The following is an 18871-nucleotide window of genomic DNA, read 5'->3' as shown; positions in this document are numbered from 1 at the left end:
AACCAACATTACTCATAGTTACTGAACTAACAGCTTATGGTAATCCCACTGGAAAATTTTGCAGTTATCAGGTCATTTTAAACTTAGCTTTCATTAATGTATTCAGCTAGTGTGCTCAACAACAGCAAGAAAGACCCATAACACAACCTACTTGTTTAATTTCCTCACTGCATATTGGACATGACTGGAATAGATACATGAAAGGCAACAATGAAAATTTCACCCTGGCTATACCAGAGGCTGCTGTCAAAGGCAACTTGAACATCCCTGCAGATTTCTTCTTCTTGGTATCTAGCCAGTATTTCTCAACAGTTCAGCTGTTTATTTTTTACTAATGCTTTTATACAGTTTCCATTTTCCCAGCTCCTCTACTAAAGCAATTACCAACAGTAAATGCATGCCAACCTCTTATAAGATCCTAACAGCCTTGAGATTCAAGAAAGATTAGAAAATAGTTTTAACTATTTAAACCCTTAAATGTTTCCTTCACTTCAGTAGTTATGCTTTGAGTACTGAATAATGCACAACTTGTTAAATGACCTGAATGAAAGGACAGAGAGCATCCTCGGCCAGTTTGTGGATGATTCAACACTGAGAGAGGTGTGGCTAATTCATCAAGAGGTTGTGCTCCAATTCAGTGAGGCTTGGACAGAGAGGAACCCAATGAAATTCATCACAAGTAAGTGCAGGGTCCTACACGTGGTGAGGAATAATCCCACACACCAGCACAGGCTGGGGGCTGCCCTGATGGAAAGCAGCTCTGTGAAGGGCTGGAAATTCCAGGGGAGAGGTCCATGCAAGCCAGCAGCGCGTGCCCCTCTGGCCAGGCAGGATTCTGGTCCTGGGGTGAGCTAGGAACAGTGGGGTCACTGTCTAGGACTGCTGCTGGAACGGCTGGGGAGTGTCCCTTTCTGCAGAAACCCCCCTAGACACAGACGCTTGCAGCCTGCCGAGGTTCAGCTGATGATATCCACAGGTCCCTTCCAATCCCAGCCCTTCCGTGACTGCCAGCAGCTGGAAGCTGCAACAATTTAAGCACAACCCAGTGGAAACACTGTATTGCAGGAGCAATTCATTCACACACTCTGATTTCTCCTCCTAATCTTCCAGCTCTTGGAATGGCAGGGAATAAAGCATGTTGCAATTATTCAACCATGAAACAGTTACTAAGCTGTCCATGTCACTATAAGTAATAAATAATAGCACAAAATATTGACAAGGACACTTAAAGCACAATGAGCAACCCCTCCTGCCCAAAAAAACCCCAATACACAGAGGAAGAAAGAGATTATGTTCTTTACAGACATCCTGTAAAGACAAAAAATTAAGTTTTCAAAAATATTCATGTCTTACTGTCTTTAAAAGAGAAGTGTTTTACACAACTGCATCTTTTTCCTTCACCAAAACAGCTGCTACAAATATACTTTAAGACTCAGCTATCCTGTGACCTATAGCTGTTCTCTTCACATCAAAACTATTTCTCACATAGAAGGAATCTCAGCATGCTACCACAGAAATTCGATTACACACGCCAAGTACAAAAGCAATTTTTACAATTAAACTAACAAGGACCTTAGAAAGAGTACATAACCAAAAATCCCCATGAGTCAGAGCCTTTCAGGCAAAACGCAAGGTGGAGAGAAAAAGGGAAAAAGCTATAATCAAGTTTTGGAAAAAAGCAGCATGTCATACAAATTGCAAATGGTTGAATTATGCTACATGTACAAGTGAGTGCATTGTTTCCTAGAAAATCAGCATTTCAAAACAGTGGGATATCTAGCTCTGGATTGGACGACACCCCTTCCACCACAAGAAAAAACTACATTGCCCAAAGGTACCATCTATTACAAAAGAAGATTATTGAGGAAGAACATTCCAGCTGTTGAGAGGTACTGAGCAGTATTACTGAATAAAACACAACAAGGCTCCAAGCACTCATCAGAGTCATTAGTTAAAGTGTTAAACACGGCTTGTTTACCACACACCTCACAGAAACTTTCCAGGAAAGTACTAGAAATAACATTCTGTGCAGCAGAATACTTCAAAGCAGTTCAGACTGCCTTCTCAGACTGTAATGGGAAACAATGTTCTACTTTCAAGCAGAGATTCAGGCAAACTAAAAATAAAATAGAAACTAAAAATAAGAACCTTCCCCTTCACCCTTCCCTTGGTTTGCATACCAGTTTCAGTCATTTTCAAAACATAGCATAGCACAGAAGCTGAAACACAGAACTGCACAGGTGATACAACCACTAAATACATTCTGAAGGTGTTCGCTACAGTGAAGGATCCAATTTTTGGAGTTGTACATTCCAGGGCCTTTACATTTAATCAAGTGCTTCTAACTTTATGTTCCATACAAACTTTGGGGTGAGACCAAAAGGAAAAAAACCTAAAATAACTTCAGGTAATTTAGTTTTCTGCAGTCTTTAATAGGCCAATGGTAAGACATTACAAATCTAAAGTTACATTGAATAAACATGTAGTGAACTTAGTTTGACTGATAAAAAACCAAAAACCAAACAAACCAGAAATGTGAACGGTACTTATCACTAGGCCCCAAAAAATGAGGATTTTTGTCTTCTATATATAGCTTGAAATAAAGGTCTTGCTTTCCAAACTCCAGACAGCTCTTGAATGTCAGGCTACAGAAGAATTCAGAAGACACAACAATATCACACAAGAACACTCTGAACAGCAAGTGGGAAAATTACCACCATAGGCTTGATATCGAGTTCTCCCAGCAAAGAGAAAACTTATTTTAGGAAAAGATCAATGCATAACAGCACAAGGTTCATAGTTCCCAGAGATTCTTGACTGTTTGCTAGTGCAAGGGATTTAGAACACCTACCTAGGCAAAGCAGAATCAAGTTACAGTTTAGAAAGTGAAGGTCACTTGTTAGCCCAAGTTGATTTCAAGGAGAAACAAATAAATATTAGAGAAACAAGTCCTTTTATTGGGTCATTTTATAAGTAAAACAAACTAACGACCAAGCTAGGTAATCTCTTTGTTTGCTCTCATTCCTTTTTGACAAATACAAACAAGCACATCAACTATTCCAGGCAACTGAAATTCATGAAGAACAGCACAAAAAAGTAGGAAATGCAGTTCTTACACCTTCATTCATTTGTTAGAAAAGCCTCCACAGAAGTGTATGTATAATCAAGATTCCCCCTGCTCTGCTGGCATATTGTCAAATGAAAGAGCACAACTGCACATAGGTGATCTTGCTTTACTACAATTCTCCTAATTAACTGCCATTCTTCAATTTTGCTATTTTTTTCAATAATGGGGAAAATAGTGTCATTCATTCTAGGCATTCCCCATTTTCTTACTCTCTCTGACACGCCACGTTTTGTCTCTAAAATTGAAGTTTGTTTTGTCATAAAGCAAAGAATTACAAAATCACCCAGCACTGTGTTTTTCCAACAGAGAGGCTTTTGTTTAATCTTACTGAGCTAGAGATGCTTTAACAAAATGCGTGTCATGAAACCAGAAAATGATGAATCCATGAGGAAGCTATGATTAACAAGGGTAAGTGGAAAAATTAATCATCTAAGACTGCAAACTCACCATGTTTGCATATGTAATAGCAGAGTGAAAGCAAACAGCTTTAACACAGTAACAAAATATGTATGTGGAACACAGACAAAATAATCCCCACATAAGACAAGTCATGGGGGCAGTTTGCACGCTTCCCAGAGGACCATGGCTCTAGGTTTGTCAAATACAATATCAACCACAAACCATAACAAGGAAAAACCCCAACCTCACTCCTTATCAAATGCTGAATACCTAACCAGCGTAAGTATCCAGTCTTTTTTCCAATGGTTACAAGGAATACTTAAGAAGATACCAGGTGTTCTTCTACCACAAGTTAACCGTCTATAGTCACAAAATAGTTCCCAAGGCAACCATAATTCCCTCAACCAACGCGCACCATTCCCTTCCCTTACTCCACGTTCTGCTCAGTGAGCGATCGCTGCCTGAGACACCACACGAACAACTGTGTGCAGCAGATCAGAGGAATGGGCAAGGTGCACAAATCAGCAACTCCTACGTGTTTAAACTGACACTTGTCAAGTGACATGCACATGAGAATTTTATATTACACAGTTGAGGTTTTGGGGTTTGTTTTGGTTTTTTTCCATGGGGAGATTGCTTAAGCTCATGTTTTCACTGCCATGTTTATAACAGAGGTGCTAGCTGGTTTCTTTTTAAGACTGGAGAGAGAGAAAAAAAAAACCAACAAACAAACTAACCTCTTGTCCACATACCAGTTATGAGGAGATCCTGCTTCCCTTGGCAAGTTCTGAGTAATTTATGCTTCTATTATAATTTTAAAAGGAAAAGCAAAAGCTAAAAAACCTTATTTGTCAACAAACTAATAATTATACACTAATAAAACAAACAACTGCTACAGTTTTATAGGATTTAGTGAGAGCAATATCCTATCAATACCTTTATTGCACTGTTATTTCAAATACCATCATTTGCTACTTTGTGTGTACGTGAGCAGCAGCATTACTTTCCCTATAATTCTATTCCCTGTGCGTATTAAGCCAGCACTAGTGCTAAAGGTCTCCTGTCCACCTTTGGCACTTGCCTTTTCACTTCCACACATTTTCCTTCCTTATGCTAGCAAACACCTGCATAACTGCAAGAGCAGCGCAGATGGAGGAGGCAGGCAGGCCACTGACACTCGTGTTCAACCCAGGAAGAAAACTACCCCAGCAAATTCTGGTGAGTCCGTGTGCTGAGACAGCTCTGTTCAAAGTCTGTGAGCACCAGAGCAGCACCAAGGGATCACATCTGAAAGACTTTTCACAGAAACAATAGTTTCACCCAAGGAATGATACTGATACACCTCACAACAAGCAAGAGGGTGACAAGAAAAGTTGTGAGTGTCCCAAAAGACGGTCTGGCTACATTCGCAGAATCACAGAACTGTTCAGTTTGAACAGCAGCTCTGGAGATGATCCAGTCCTGCCTCCCTGCCACCCGGAGCGGGTGACACAGGACCATGGTCAGCGGGGTTTCAAATGCCTCCAGAGAGGGAGACTCCACAACATCCCTGGGCAGCTGTTCCAGTGCTCTGCCACCCTTAACATAAAGTTCTTCCTCATGTTGAGGTGAAACTTCTTGTTTTTTACTTATAGTAATTTATCCATATCCTGTTGCTGAGCACCACCAAAAACTCTGCCACCATCCTCTTGGCACCACCTTTTGAGGTATTTATATGCATTAATGACATCAGTCTTCTCTAGACTAAACAGGCCCAGATCCCGCAGTCTCTCTCCATATGAGAGATGCTCCAGAGCCCTCATCATCCTCGTGGCCTGCACCGGACCCTCTCCAGTGCCCCTCGTTTTTCTGGTACTGAGGAGGCCGGCACCGGACACATCCCGCTGGAGCTGAGGCTGTCCTCAGCGGGGCACAGCTCGCCCGGCGCGCCCCGGCACCCGGAGAGCTGAGGGAGCACCGCACCCGCTGCGCGGAGAGCCGGAGCGAGCATCCCGCCGACACAGCCGGGCCGTCCTCACCCACCCGGGCCGTGCCCGGCGCGCCCCGGCGGCTCCTCGGGGGCGACCCGTTCTTCTCGAACGGCGCAAGCCGGCGGGCGGCCCGGGCCGCGGAGGCGCCCGACGCGCTGTCCCCGGGCCGGGGCAGCCGGGCCCCGCCAGCCCCGGCGCGGCGATCCCCGGCGGCCGCCGGCCCCGCGCGGTGCCGCCAGCGCGGCCGCTGCCCCCGCGCCCCCCGGGCCGGGTCTCACCTCGCGGGGGCGGCCCGGGCCCGTCAGCGCCGGCGGCCGCCGCCGTATTTCGAAAGATCCGCCATTTTCAGCCCGTCACCGCCGCTCCCGCCCCCGCCGCACCTGCCCCCGCCGCCCCGCCCCGGCACCGCCCCCGAGCCGCGAACCCCAACCCCTTCCGCACCGGCGGGTCCCGCGCAGACCCTGTTCCGAGGGGCAGCCTCGCCGCGCCGAGGGGCCGCCGTGACCCCGCCGCTCCGCCGCGGCTCCGGGCGCGGCTGATCCCGGCGAGCGGCGGGGAGGGAACGCGCCGGGCGGGCACCCCCGCAGCGGAGGGGCGGCCGGGACCGACTGTCCGCGCCATCCCGGGGAGGCCGACGGGGCCAGCCGGGAGCCCGGCCCGCCGCGGAGAGAGCGGCCGGCGGGGCCGGGCCTGTTCTTTCCCGGCGGGAGGTGGCTGTCAGCCGTGCCCGCACCCCCTTCCCTGTCCTCCCGCCGCCGCTTTCCCGCCCCTCGCACTCACCGGGCAGGCGGGCGTTCGTCTTCTTCCTCCGCTAGCGATGCCTCTCGCCGGTGCCGGTGCCGGCGCCCCCCGGTGCCGCTCCCGGCGGCCGCGGCGGCGGCGGCCGCGCCCGCGCCGATCCCGCCGCCGCGTTTGTTCAAAATCACGCGCCCCGCGCCATTCCCCCGCCGCATCCCATAATACCGCGCCGCCCTGGCAACCGCCGGCGCAGCGCCCCGCGCTTCCGGGACCGCCCCGGCCCGCCGTCCTCTTCCGGGGCCAGGCGTGGGCACCGCCCGTGGAGGCGGCGGCGGCGGTCCGGCCCTCTCCCGCGGGCGGTATAAAACCCCCGGTTCTCCGGTGGGAGATCTCCGCGCCGCCCCGGCCCGGGCCCGGCCCGCCCGCGCCCCCGCCCGCGCCCCGCGCGCTCCCCGTCACGTGACACGCCCCCCCCTCTCCCGCCAGCGCGCGCGGCTCCATGGTGGGAGGAGGCGGCTCCCAAGATGGCGGCGGGCGCGGTGAGGCAGGACCTGGCGCAGCTGATGAACTCCAGCGGCTCCCACAAGGACCTGGCGGGAAAGTGAGTTACCGGCGCCGCCGCCCCGCGCTGCGGCCAGGGCTGCGAGCCGCCTGCGGGATGAGGGGCGCCCTGCGCTGCCAGGGGGGTCGTGCCCAGCGGCCGCGTTTATTCCAATAGAAAGGAGGTAGAAGGGTGAAGGTGTAAAATTTTTACCTCAAAATGTAGCTTCCACACGAATGCAGTACTTCATGACTCAGTACCACACACACTGAGGCAAAGTTTCATTAGCTTGCTGAAACAAGAAAAGAGAACTTGCTAATTTTTGCAGGAATAAACATTTGAAAACACAGAGTGCACCTGTGTTCATGTCAAGTGGCTATGACATCATATTTATCAGAACACTATTTCTCAGTCACATTGAATGTGGCATTTTGAGTGTTTAACTACCTCGATAAACCTATGAGCAATACAGATTTCATAACTTTTTCTATGTGCTATACTGGCCATTTGATAATTATTATTTTAAACTTCCAGAATTGCACACATGTTTTTAGTTAACAAAATGATGAGCTCTGTTATCTGAGAATCCAGATTTAAGAAGAGCCAGGTACCAATTTCAGGTGAATGTTCATGACACTGGAGGGCAAACTATTTGGAGAATTGCCAGCTCAAGGTATAGAAAACATGAGCAAAAATAGGGCTCTGACATAGAAAGTAAGCAGAAAGGCAAAATTTCTTAGGGAAAAACTGTGATTTTTAACCTTTTTATAAATTATTTATGGACAGGTACCGTCAAATACTGGAAAAAGCTATTCAGCTGTCGGGTGTGGAACAGCTTGAAGCTCTGAAAGCTTTTGTAGAAGCAAGTAAGTGCACGTGGTGTAAGTGACTGTACACTGAGTGAAGGCCAGAGGTGTGTGAGGTTGTGTGTGTTTGCTAGCTCTGTGTGAGGCTCTGCAAATGCAATACATACTTGTCCTGTTGGAGCTCAGACACAACAGGAAGAGGAACCCTCATCACCACATTCAGAAGTGAAGAGGGAATGGGGTTTTAAGTTTTGTGGTTATTGCAGCTTTCCAACCTGTGAGCACTGGAAGGTGAAAACAAACCAGTCTCTATTGAGTGCTGAAGTTGGTAGTGGATACCAAGTGGTATTTGAACTGACAGCCTCCTCCTTCACCCATCTGTAAAACTGCCAAGAAATTGTTAGGGGCTTTTTGTGTGTTGTACTGGGTGTTTGGCTTATTGAACACCTCTGTAAATTATATCTGCTGTAATGTTTTTAAAGTTGAGAATAAACTTAGTGAGATTTAGCCCAAACAGGTACTTTATCCAAGATATTTAAGCAAGTGAGAACTATAAATCCAGGTGAAAAATTAATTTTTTTATCTGTCAGGGGTTAGAACTCTGGTGACCTCTAGTGTAAAAGGTTTCTGAAAGAACTGAAAAGCCCCCCCTTCATAAAAAAAAAAATTCCCTTAACTTGCATACAGTTCTTAAAACTGAAGTATTCAAATTCAATGTAAAAGCAAATTATTACCTGTAGTGAAGGCACTGGGAAATATTACATCCATTCTGTGTTTTTCTTCTGTGCATCTCTGAACCAGTGGTGAATGAGAATGTCAGTCTGGTGATCTCACGGCAGCTGCTGACAGATTTCTGCACACATCTTCCAAGTCTCCCTGACAGCACAGCCAAAGAAATTTACCACTTCACCTTGGAAAAGATACAGCCCAGAGTTATTTCATTTGAAGAACAGGTGAGGTCATTGATGAGGGGGGTTTTCACTTGTGGGTCTGGCTTTAGTTTTTCCCCTCTGTGTCTGCTGACTATTTCCAGCCTTTCAAAAAGCTGTTCAAAACAGATATTCCTACTTAGAGTCCAGTTTTCCAGTCCTGTACATGGAAAACCTGAGCTAAATGCAGAGAGCACTTAGGACTGTGCAAAGATGACAGACTGTCACTTCATCATGATGATGGACACCTAATTCCTCTGCTGCCAGTAATTGGCTTGTTACAGTGAAACAATCCTTGAGCTGCTGGAGGTGTCTAGAGAGACAGACCTCTACTCTTTGTACTGCCTTTTATGGCACACTGTGATGTGAGGTGTAACTTCAAGAAACGGTTTGTGACTCTTGGTGCTTCAGTTCTTGAAGGATTTGTTTCATCTTTTTAAAAGATTTATAAATGGTGGCTACTTTTGCTGTTGGTTTTATTGTTCTTCAGGTGGCTTCAATAAGGCAACATCTTGCATCAATCTATGAGAAGGAAGAAGACTGGAGAAACGCAGCACAAGTGTTGGTGGGGATCCCTTTGGAAACAGGCCAGAAGTAGGTTACACTCAGCTCTGTGTTATCTCTACCTGCTCTCTCTGTTCTGAACTAAACCAGCAAGTGAGAATTTTGGGGTTTGCTGCTCCAGAAGTTACCCACTATTAATTAGTCTTGTTGATAAACAAGTCTTTTTAATAGTATTTTGCAGAAATGTTTTTAGGGTTATTGAAAGGTCCTTGAAAAGTGGCAGTTTTTCAATGTGTCCACCTTCACAGTTCAAAATGAAGACATAGTTTGAAACTGGATATTATCTGAACTGGCATTCATCTCAAATTTCCTTACTCTGTGCAGAAAGCACTAATTTGGTAGTAGGGAAGAAGAAAGCAGGGTAAAGCAAATGTGGCCAAGTGCTTAAGAATCATAACGAATGTTTAGAGCAGGTGAGAGCAGAGGTAGTTCTGGAGCAACTCTGAGCACTTGCTTTCTTCTTTCCCCCACAGGCAGTATAATGTAGATTATAAGCTGGAGACCTACCTGAAGATTGCCAGGCTGTATCTGGAGGATGATGACCCCGTTCAAGCAGAAGCTTACATCAATCGAGCTTCCCTGCTTCAGAATGAATCCACTAATGAACAGCTGCAAATCCATTATAAGGTTGTCTAACCTGCTTTATTGCTTTCTCTTTCTAAAGACAGCTCCACATTGAGATGTTTTCATGCACTGCCACTAAAACTTTCATGATAAAAGAGACAAAGGGAAAAACTATATGGTTTTGAGAGCTTGAGAGACACATCTTAGCAATAATTAAACAACTCATTCCTTACGATACAGAGATAAGTCTGTAATGGTTCCTTAAATGCCAGCTTTATGGATAGAAAATAAAAACTAGGCTAAAAAGTCTGAAATACTGTTGAAAATATTGCCTCTACCTTTGTCTGTAAATCTAAGAGGGGGAAAAATTGCATCCAATATTAGAGAGAGTAGAAGTCCTCCCACCCCCACTAATTAAATAATAAGTCCCATACATAACAGTAGCTTAAAGTCTTAGGTAATAAACTAACTGCTGATGTTCCTGCTTTTTTGTGGCTTTACTGTGTACATAGTTCATACACGAATTTCTCAAACCATTTTAGTAACTGATGAGCAGTGATGACTACAGTGTAACAGAACTGGTCAAGTGTGGTGGTGTTTAAAATTGTGTAACAGACCACATATGTGCTGTGAGCAGTACCTCAGCATCTGGTGGTTTGCATTTGTTGGTTTTCCCTTTCCTTTTTTCCTCATCCCATATTACATTTTGAAGCTTGCACTCAGTTGAAAGTGTAAATATTTTCTGTGAATATTTGAAAAACACAAAGGAAGAAAGAAAAACCAGGTAGTGAAAGGGAAAAGCAAATACTTGAAACATAAATTGCTGTCTAAGTGGTAGCTGTCAGTGTCAGTAGTGAAGGGGAAGCTCACACAGATACAGTATCAGCCGTACAATATTTCAGTTACTTTGGCTCAATACTTGGCTTTTAGACATTTGCAGTGTTTAACACCTGAATGGTGGTGGGACATGTCCTTTCAATTGATTTCCCTGATACTTTAGCAAGGACATGTCAAGTCAAGCTAATTCTTTGAAGGCACACTTTTCCCTAGGAAGCAGAAGAGCAATATTTATGGGAGCTATCACTTGATAATGTGCAATTTTTACACACCTGTATTACGCAGCCACCTCTGCTGCTTTTCTTTTTCTGAGATATCCTTCCTTTCAAGGTTTGCTATGCTCGAGTCCTCGACTACAGAAGAAAGTTCATTGAGGCTGCCCAAAGGTACAACGAGCTATCCTACAAGAGCATCGTCCATGAGACTGAGCGGCTGGAGGCATTGAAACATGCATTGCATTGTACTATTTTGGCATCAGCAGGTAAAATACACCTCGCATTTTTGTGTGAAGGGTATTTCCCCTGAAGCAAGTCAGCTTGTGTATTACTTGTATTACTGAGATTTGGTGAGGAATCCAAAGTTGTGAACATGATGTCAGAATTACATGTTGGCAGACTGTGAGCTCAGAGTTGGATTAGTTCCGTGTCTTTGCCTTTGAACTGAACACAACCAAATTCATTCTTCAGTAGAGCTTTGTTGGTTGTTATTTGCATGCATTGGGGAAAAAAGGTAACTTCCTGCTGTTTGCCTCTGAGTACTGTGTGTTTTGGTGGTCAGTTGTGGGAATTCCTCTTGACTTTCCTAGGACAACAGCGTTCCCGCATGCTCGCTACTCTCTTCAAGGATGAGAGATGCCAGCAGCTCGCAGCCTATGGGATCTTGGAGAAAATGTATCTCGACAGAATTATCCGTGGAAATCAACTGCAAGAGTTTGCAGCTATGCTAATGCCTCACCAGAAAGCGACTACAGCTGATGGTACACACTCCTCTAAAACCTTGTAATGCTATTTGTTCATCCATGGGAATTAGACTTTTCAAATCGGTCAAGAAGTGTCATGAACTTAACTGATATCCTAAACACACTGGTCTTGGTTTTCTAGAATGGAAGGATATAAAAGTGGAAAAAATATAAATATGAAATACCTCTGAATCAGGGAAATCTTCCCAGTGAAAAATAATTGTTGATTAAAGAAAAATAAGTAGCCATGTAATTGCAGAAGTGAAAACTGGGTTAAAGGTACTTGCTAGCAATATGCTGTATTCCTTCCCTTGGTCACTTTGTTTTTTATTTATAACCTGTACTGTTTGTCCTTAAAGAATGCAGGTTAGCTGGTGTTTAATAATGTGCTTATCTTCTGCTAGAGGTTAAGGGGCAAATGAGTTGTACTGTTGAAAACTGTTCAGTCAGGAAGAGAGACATCAGATAAAGGTTTATCACAAGCAGAGTAAGAGAGAGGTTAAGTGTACCCCTAAGAGCCATAATGAATAATAAGAAAACCCCCAATGGTCTTTCAATTTGTCAAGCTAGGATCAGAGGAGGTCAAACTCCCTCAGTTCAGACAGTAAGTCTAGTAGCAAGGGCTCCACTTGATTACTCTAGAAATTAAATAAAGGGTTTATCTGTTTTAAAATCAGCCATGTGCCATCCATTTGTTTTTTGTCCACTGTCTCTGTGCAGCTTAACAAGGATGCAAGGCAGATGCATCTGGACCTTCTGCACATGTAATGCTTCAGAAAGAAATAGTACTGAAGAAGTACTTCATTTGCTCTGTATATAAACAAGTATTTCAGTCTTGTAGTGTTGTTTTTCTCCTCTAACCCTAAAGGTTCCAGTATTCTGGACAGAGCTGTTATTGAACACAACTTACTGTCTGCAAGCAAACTTTACAACAACATTACCTTTGAAGAGCTTGGAGCATTACTAGAGATCCCTGCAGCCAAGGTATCCATTTCCTACCTACCTTTTTTTTTTTTAAACAAGGAGCATGAACAGCATGAGAAAATATCTGTGGTAAAAACTAGGAAAATCAGTTAAATTTTGGGGGAATAATTAAATATTCCATATTATGAGGAAGGTTAAATATCTAGCCTGGAGAATAGGAAGTGCACAATGTGAAATGAGCAGCAGTGGAGTTAGATGCCACTGATAATTTATCTAATAATTTCATAATGAGTCCTGTCTGTAGGTTCCTTCCCCCTGTGTGTGGACCTGGTTAAAAACCCATAAGACTGTTAAGTCTGAATAATTTCTAACTTCTTTGAGAACAGATAAAGTTTCTGACATCTTTCCTTGCTACTCCAGGCAGAGAAGATCGCTTCTCAGATGATAACTGAGGGTCGCATGAACGGATTTATTGATCAGATTGATGGAATCGTTCACTTTGAGAGTAAGTGCAACCACAGTATAAATTATTTTTTTAGCCTTTTTTCACACCTTTCAGAGTGAGCTTTTCGAGGTGGCCCTTGCCAGGGAAGGAAATTGGGTTTATTGAAAATCCCTTCTGCCTGAAGTGGGCTTGTTCGTCCTGCTGTAGCCAGCAGGTGGCAGAGTTGGCCACAGGTTCACCAGGAAGTTCTCTGTTCAAATCTGCTTCAATGCAGGAGTTCAGCTTGTAACAGGCAGCCGAAAGAAGCTTTTGTAGCTTTTGAGAACAGAAGTGAAGTGATCCTGATGTCACTGCAAGGGAGGCTTTCCCTGTGAGTTAGGTGAGGGCAGTGGCAAAAGGAAAGGTTGCAGTTGACAAGGGAAGGGAATTGCTCAGACTTGGTTTGGTATGGGTTGTTTTTTCTTCTCTTTCCAGCTCGTGAAGCTTTGCCAACTTGGGACAAGCAGATTCAGTCCCTGTGTTTCCAGGTGAACAACCTGCTGGAGAAGATCAGTCAGACAGCCCCGGAGTGGACAGCGCAGGCCATGGAGGCCCAGATGGCTCAGTGACCGTGCCCCGCTGTCCCCATGGAGGCAGCCACCTGCTGGGGAGCTGAGCAGGACTGGGACACAAACAGAAACCCTTCACCTCCCCATCTTCTGCTTTCATTGCGGCTTAGGACACAGTTAGCTGACCCCATGTTTGGTGTGACAGGCTCCCAGCTTTCTGAGCTGATTGATGCTCTTGCTGTCTCTGCACTGCACTCCGCTTGTCCTGAAAACTGTGTTTTCCATTTAAAACAAGCTGTAATGTCTGCAGCAAGCTTTGGGTTTGGTTTATTTAATTTTATTTTTTCTCCACTATATTGCTATAGCTTTGTAGCCCATTACCTCCTATAATGTGTGTCCTGCTGTGAAAACAGAAGCACCATGTTTCTTTTAGTTGTAATTATTCTAATAAAGACTGAGATAAGCCACTTGGTTTAAGTGTTGTATGGACCTGTTGTTTTGGGTTTTTTGTTTTCATTATTTTCCTTAAACAGTAACTTGAAATAAATCAGATTTTTATAATTGCATTTTCAGACCCCAAAAATGTTAAATGAAAACCATTTTTTCATTCTTTGCTTATAAAATGCAAGTCAAGGTGTTGCATGATAAGTAGGACTAACTTGAAATGCTAATGCACAGCAATGAAGTATGAAAATGGCCCTTCTGATGTGCCCTCCAGTCTGGAGTTGGGCACTCTTTACCCATCCTTGTGCTTTGCCAGATACACACATTTAAAAAACATGACAAATATTTGTGTCTTCAGAGGCTTCTATGCTTGGTTATCTCTAGTCTGTTGGAAACCAAATTATCCACTCAATTGCAGATCTAGCTGAATACCTTGGATCCATATTTTTCAGTTCTTTAATGGCTTAGAGGAAAAAAACCAAGTTGGTTGATGAGGCAAACATCCCCAAAGAAAGGAATTAATAAGTTTTGGGATGTCAAGCACATGAGAAACTAATTGCTATTAAATCAAAATCTTTAATCAGCAATGAGCAGCGTGCACACTTGCTATACTTACATTTGTCATTGTAAAGAAGTGCCTTGTTTCAGGGTATGTTGACACTACTACTCATTAATAAGTGTAAAGTAAGTATAGACCCAATTATAATGTTCTTTGCTGTGAAAGTACTGCACATCTTGGTACATCATAAAAGTAAGAGCAAAGGGATGACAAATGGTGAAAGTAGGCTGAAGTGTATTTGAGTACCTATTTCCAAGGTCAATTACTTGTAACTTGTTTGAGTGCTACTGGCTGAGAGTTTTCTCTCCCTTCAAGAGAAATGCTGACATAGTCTTTATTAGTTTGGAGCCTGTTGTTTTTCTTTTTGCTTGTGCTTTGACTTCTGCACATAGCTCTTCTGCTGGAGCATGCCCTTTGCAGATGGAGGTGTGCCATGTAAGCCATTCAAATACATTCCCATTTAGGTTATTTGCTGCTTCAGTCTGGTACATAAAGGAGAATCCATTCCTAAAAAGCTATTCCAGTGTGTGTTCACAGCTGTTTTGTGGACCTTTTTTCCCTGTGGGCCAGGACTGACTTCTGGAAAGCAGTAGACAGTTCTACTGAACCATTTCTGAAAGGACAGGCCTGAAGTGGCCAGCTCAAGCCTCAAAACCAAGATGATCTTTGGTGATCCATCTTTCAAGCCACGGACTGATTTATCTGCTGGCCCCTGACACAGCCCAGACCCAGCCTGGGAGTGCTGTGGTGAGCCAGGGACAGGCAAGGGAAGCAGAGCCACTTTCAGCAAGGATGAATACATAAGGGACAGAATTTGCAGCCTTGACACATGCAGCATTTGGGGTATGTCATGCAACAGGAATGCAATGGGGAGAGAGTGTGATTTTCACATCAGCAGGGAAGATCTAATTTATTACAGGAAGTACAGTTACCTGCAGAAATTGCTCTAATGCATTGTCCAACCCACACTAGAGGCATTACAGAAACCGATAAAGGGAATGGCCGGGAACACCCGGTCCAATATGTTACATTTATGCAAAGAGTTTGAAGAGTGGAGAAACTATGCTCAATGGTATCAGCCCAGCCCACCGGAGGGCACGCAGGCTGTGAAAGTATAAAAGTGTGGAGAATCCTTTGTTCAAGTTTGCTTTTTGGAAGCACAACTCGAGCTGGTGCTGCTACGCCACCATTAATTTACCTTGGGAGTCCAGATGAGTGGGAGCCCGCTCTGGGAAAGCTGAGGCGCGGCGAGCGCGGGAAACCGGCCGGGCTGCGTGAGGGGAGCCGGGCTGCGTGAGGTGAGCCGGGCTGCGTGAGGGGAGCCGGGCTCCGTGAGGGGAGCCGGGCTGCGTGAGGTGAGCCGGGCTCCGTGAGGGGAGCAGGGCTGCGTGAGGGGAGCCAGGCTCCGTGAGGGGAGCCGGGCGGAGTGAGGGGAGCCGGGCTGCGTGAGGGGAGCCGGGCTCCGTGAGGGGAGCCGGGCTGCGTGAGGGGAGCCGGGCTCCTTGAGGGGAGCCGGGCGGCGTGAGGGGAGCCGGGCTGCGTGAGGGGAGCTGGGCTGCGTGAGGGGAGCCGGGCTCCGTGAGGGGAGCAGGGCTGCGTGAGGGGAGCCGGGCTGCGTGAGGGGAGCTGGGCTCCGTGAGGGGAGCCGGGCTCCGTGAGGGGAGCCGGGCTGCGTGAGGGGAGCCGAGCTGCGTGAGGGGAGCCGGGCTCCGTGAGGGGAGCCGAGCGGAGTGAGGGGAGCCGCCGGGGCGGCGTGAGGGGAGCCGGGCGGCGTGAGGGGAGCCGAGCGGCGTGAGGGGATCCGGGCTGCGTGAGGGGAGCCGAGCGGAGTGAGGGGAGCCGGGGCGGCGTGAGGGGAGCCGGGCGGCGTGAGGGGAGCCGGGGCGGCGTGAGGGGAGCCGGGCGGCGTGAGGGGAGCCGGGCTGCGTGAGGGGAGCCGGGGCGGCGTGAGGGGAGCCGGGCTGCGTGAGGGGAGCCGGGCTCCGTGAGGGGAGCCGGGCTGCGTGAGGGGAGCCGAGCGGAGTGAGGGGAGCCGGGCTGCGTGAGGGGAGCCGGGGCGGCCGCACCGGTCACCTCAGCCGCCCGCTCTGAGGGCCCTCGGCCCGGTAGTGACAGCCCGGGGTGGCGGGAGTGTGGCTGCCGGGGTGGCTCCGGGCGGCCACACTGTCAAGTTTGCTTAACAAACGTGTGGACAGGGCAGCGCCAGCCCCGCCGAGCCCACGGCCTGCTGCTGGCCCGGGGCCCTCCCCGCTCCGGGAGCCGAAGCCGGCAGCTCCCCACTAGATGGAGCGCTAAGCGCACAGAACCTGCGTGCAGGCAGCGGCGCCTGTGGAAGCACACTCCCAGTTTTATTCTGTGATTAAACTCTGCTCATCCGCAGCGAGCACAGAAGAACAGATTAATTGGCCTCTGGGCTCTGTAGATTTGTGAGCCTTTAGCTGCACTCGGAGCAGGTTACAAAGCTTGCTTCCCACATGCTGGGCTTAGGTTGTACTTGTTGACTTCAACCCCTGGTACCAGAAAGTTTTCACTTCACCCAAGCTAAAAATGACAAAAAGAGAATTTTGCTCAAGGTAAGGGAGTAAAAATTACCACAGAGCCTTGCAGGATGATTCAAAACAATATATGATATGTTTTTAAGTATAATGTGGGACTGAACTTGGGATTAATGACATCTTGGTATCTTAACAATTATTTTAAAAAAATCTTAGTACAATGAATACATTTATTTAGAAAAAAGGATTTCTATGAAGAAACCTGAAAACAATGTAAGTAATCTATTAGGGGGAAAACACCCATGCAAGTCCATTTCCTTTTTTTTTGTGAAAGGCTTAGGGACTTTGCTTTACACATGATAAATTACTTCTCTATAAATGATCTTTTCATTCTTTTTATTCTTTTGTTTTTATTCAATAAGTCACTATTCTAATTTTTTTATTCATTGCAAAAGATAATCCAAAAGCAAAGTAAAAAAGTTTACCAGACTAAAGACATTGGACTGAAAAATAGGGAGTCAGCCTGGGTTCATAGTGAGTGCACAGCATCCATTTTGTTGCAACAGTGTAAACCACCCCTAGAAGTGTTCAAGGCCAGCTTAGAAAGGGCTTTGGGCAGCCAGGTCCAGAGGTGTTCCTGCCCATGGCAGGGGATTGGAACTAGATCAGTTACCATGCTCCAAATCAAGCAAAAGATAACTCACCTGAATCAGGGTTCCCAAGTACCAGAGAGGAAAGCCAGACATGAGGTGTCCCAAATGAGCTTAGTGGGGCCTGCCAGGTGGTCAGGGAGCAAGGATACTTCTCACAGAGCATTGCCTGTTGCTCTGCCTGCACAACCAATCATTCAGTCTCCTGAAGTTGAGAAATACACAACGTGTTAGCCAGAGATTTAGTTTTGTTAGATGAAAGATGCCCTGCAGGCATTTCCCCACCACTGGAGAGCAAACTACTGAATTGTGTCCATGGTGGTGCCTTCTGGGTTTAAAATGCCTTAGAGGAAGGCTTGAGAGAAGGCTTAACCTGAGTGGTTTTGTTCCAATACCTGGAGGTGGAAATTAGTCTTTGCTCTTCCACTGATTTCCTTTTAGGAAAGAATAAGTAGCAGTGTATTACTAAGATCTGCTTAGACAGGAGAGACTGCAAAATGCAGTCAAGATTATGTAAAAGTTTAGGATCCCTTGGGGGGTTGAATTTTTCAGGCTCTCTAGGTTTGGAGACAATTCTTGGGAGTGGTAGCCTGAAGCTGTGATGGGAGGCCACACAAAGTCTTTGCCTATCCAGGCAAATGAGTCCCAGAGTATTTCTCAAGGGGAAAATCCAACCTGATCCAACAGTCCCTTGATGTCAGTGTTTCAGATAAGGGAGAACATGGACCATCGCCCTGTACCTTTAATTTACAAACAAGCTAATAGGAGCCCACCTGAATCAAGACAGTCAAATGTGGGTTGTCCCAAACCACCCTAGTGCAGCTTGCAGTGTGGTCAGGGAGCAAGGACGCTTCTCGTACAGCATTACCCACAGCACTGCGTGGATAATTAATTATCCACTCTCCTGAAGTTGAGAGACACCATGGAAGACTGGTTCAGCTTTTCAGGTGGGACACTTTATGCCCAGGAGAGTGTTGGTTATCCTGTTTGCCTATGGAAGGAGCCACAAGGCCTGGGATATTCTGTGCTTTCACCACCTTTAGACAGTACTCATTGGACAGGAGAAATGATATTCAGAGGACTGTCCCTCATATGGACTCATATAACCTCTTGTTTGGAGATAGAGATGAGCCACAGATTGCTCACATTAATGGAAAATGTGGTGTTGATGGTAACAGAGTCAGTGTAGGTAACAGAGTCAGTGTAGCTAACATGTACAAAAGGGCAAAAAAGATAGTTCATACATGCCAAGACAGGGCTAATGGGACAAAAAAAAATGTTATTTCTTCTTGTATATGTTTCTGGGTATGATTTTCTGGGGTTGTCCTTGGCTTTTGTCTGCAGTAAACACTTTACTGAGAAAGCAGAGCCAC

General features: G+C 46.2%; 2 protein-coding genes across 5 annotated transcripts in view; one reads left to right on the top strand and one right to left on the bottom strand.

The window, feature by feature from the left end:
• The window catches only part of LIN54 (lin-54 DREAM MuvB core complex component), a 31378-nt gene extending 24962 nt beyond the window's left edge, over window positions 1-6416 (bottom strand). For 3 of the 4 annotated variants that reach the window (XM_063415150.1, XM_063415152.1, XM_063415153.1), the window contains exon 1: window positions 6277-6416. The gene's annotated coding sequence lies outside the window, so the exon portion shown is untranslated. Of the gene's footprint in view, window positions 1-5774; window positions 5888-6276 lie in introns of those variants that run through there. The other variant, XM_063415151.1, reaches the window with a different exon arrangement.
• Window positions 6417-6681: 265 nt separating this feature from the next.
• On the top strand, window positions 6682-13839 carry COPS4 (COP9 signalosome subunit 4). Its single transcript, XM_063415155.1, has 10 exons — window positions 6682-6835; window positions 7562-7641; window positions 8383-8534; window positions 9001-9104; window positions 9548-9701; window positions 10806-10956; window positions 11281-11451; window positions 12302-12417; window positions 12778-12862; window positions 13277-13839. The coding sequence occupies exons 1-10, from the start codon at window positions 6759-6761 to the stop codon at window positions 13408-13410; spliced, it is 1224 nt and encodes a 407-aa protein (XP_063271225.1). The 5' UTR covers window positions 6682-6758; the 3' UTR covers window positions 13411-13839.
• The last annotated feature ends 5032 nt before the right edge of the window (window positions 13840-18871 follow it).

This window comes from Prinia subflava, chromosome 18 (genome assembly GCF_021018805.1).
Source record: "Prinia subflava isolate CZ2003 ecotype Zambia chromosome 18, Cam_Psub_1.2, whole genome shotgun sequence".
Taxonomy (NCBI): domain Eukaryota; kingdom Metazoa; phylum Chordata; class Aves; order Passeriformes; family Cisticolidae; genus Prinia; species Prinia subflava.
Note: the sequence above shows the minus strand (reverse complement) of the source record. Positions and strands in the feature narration are given on the sequence as shown.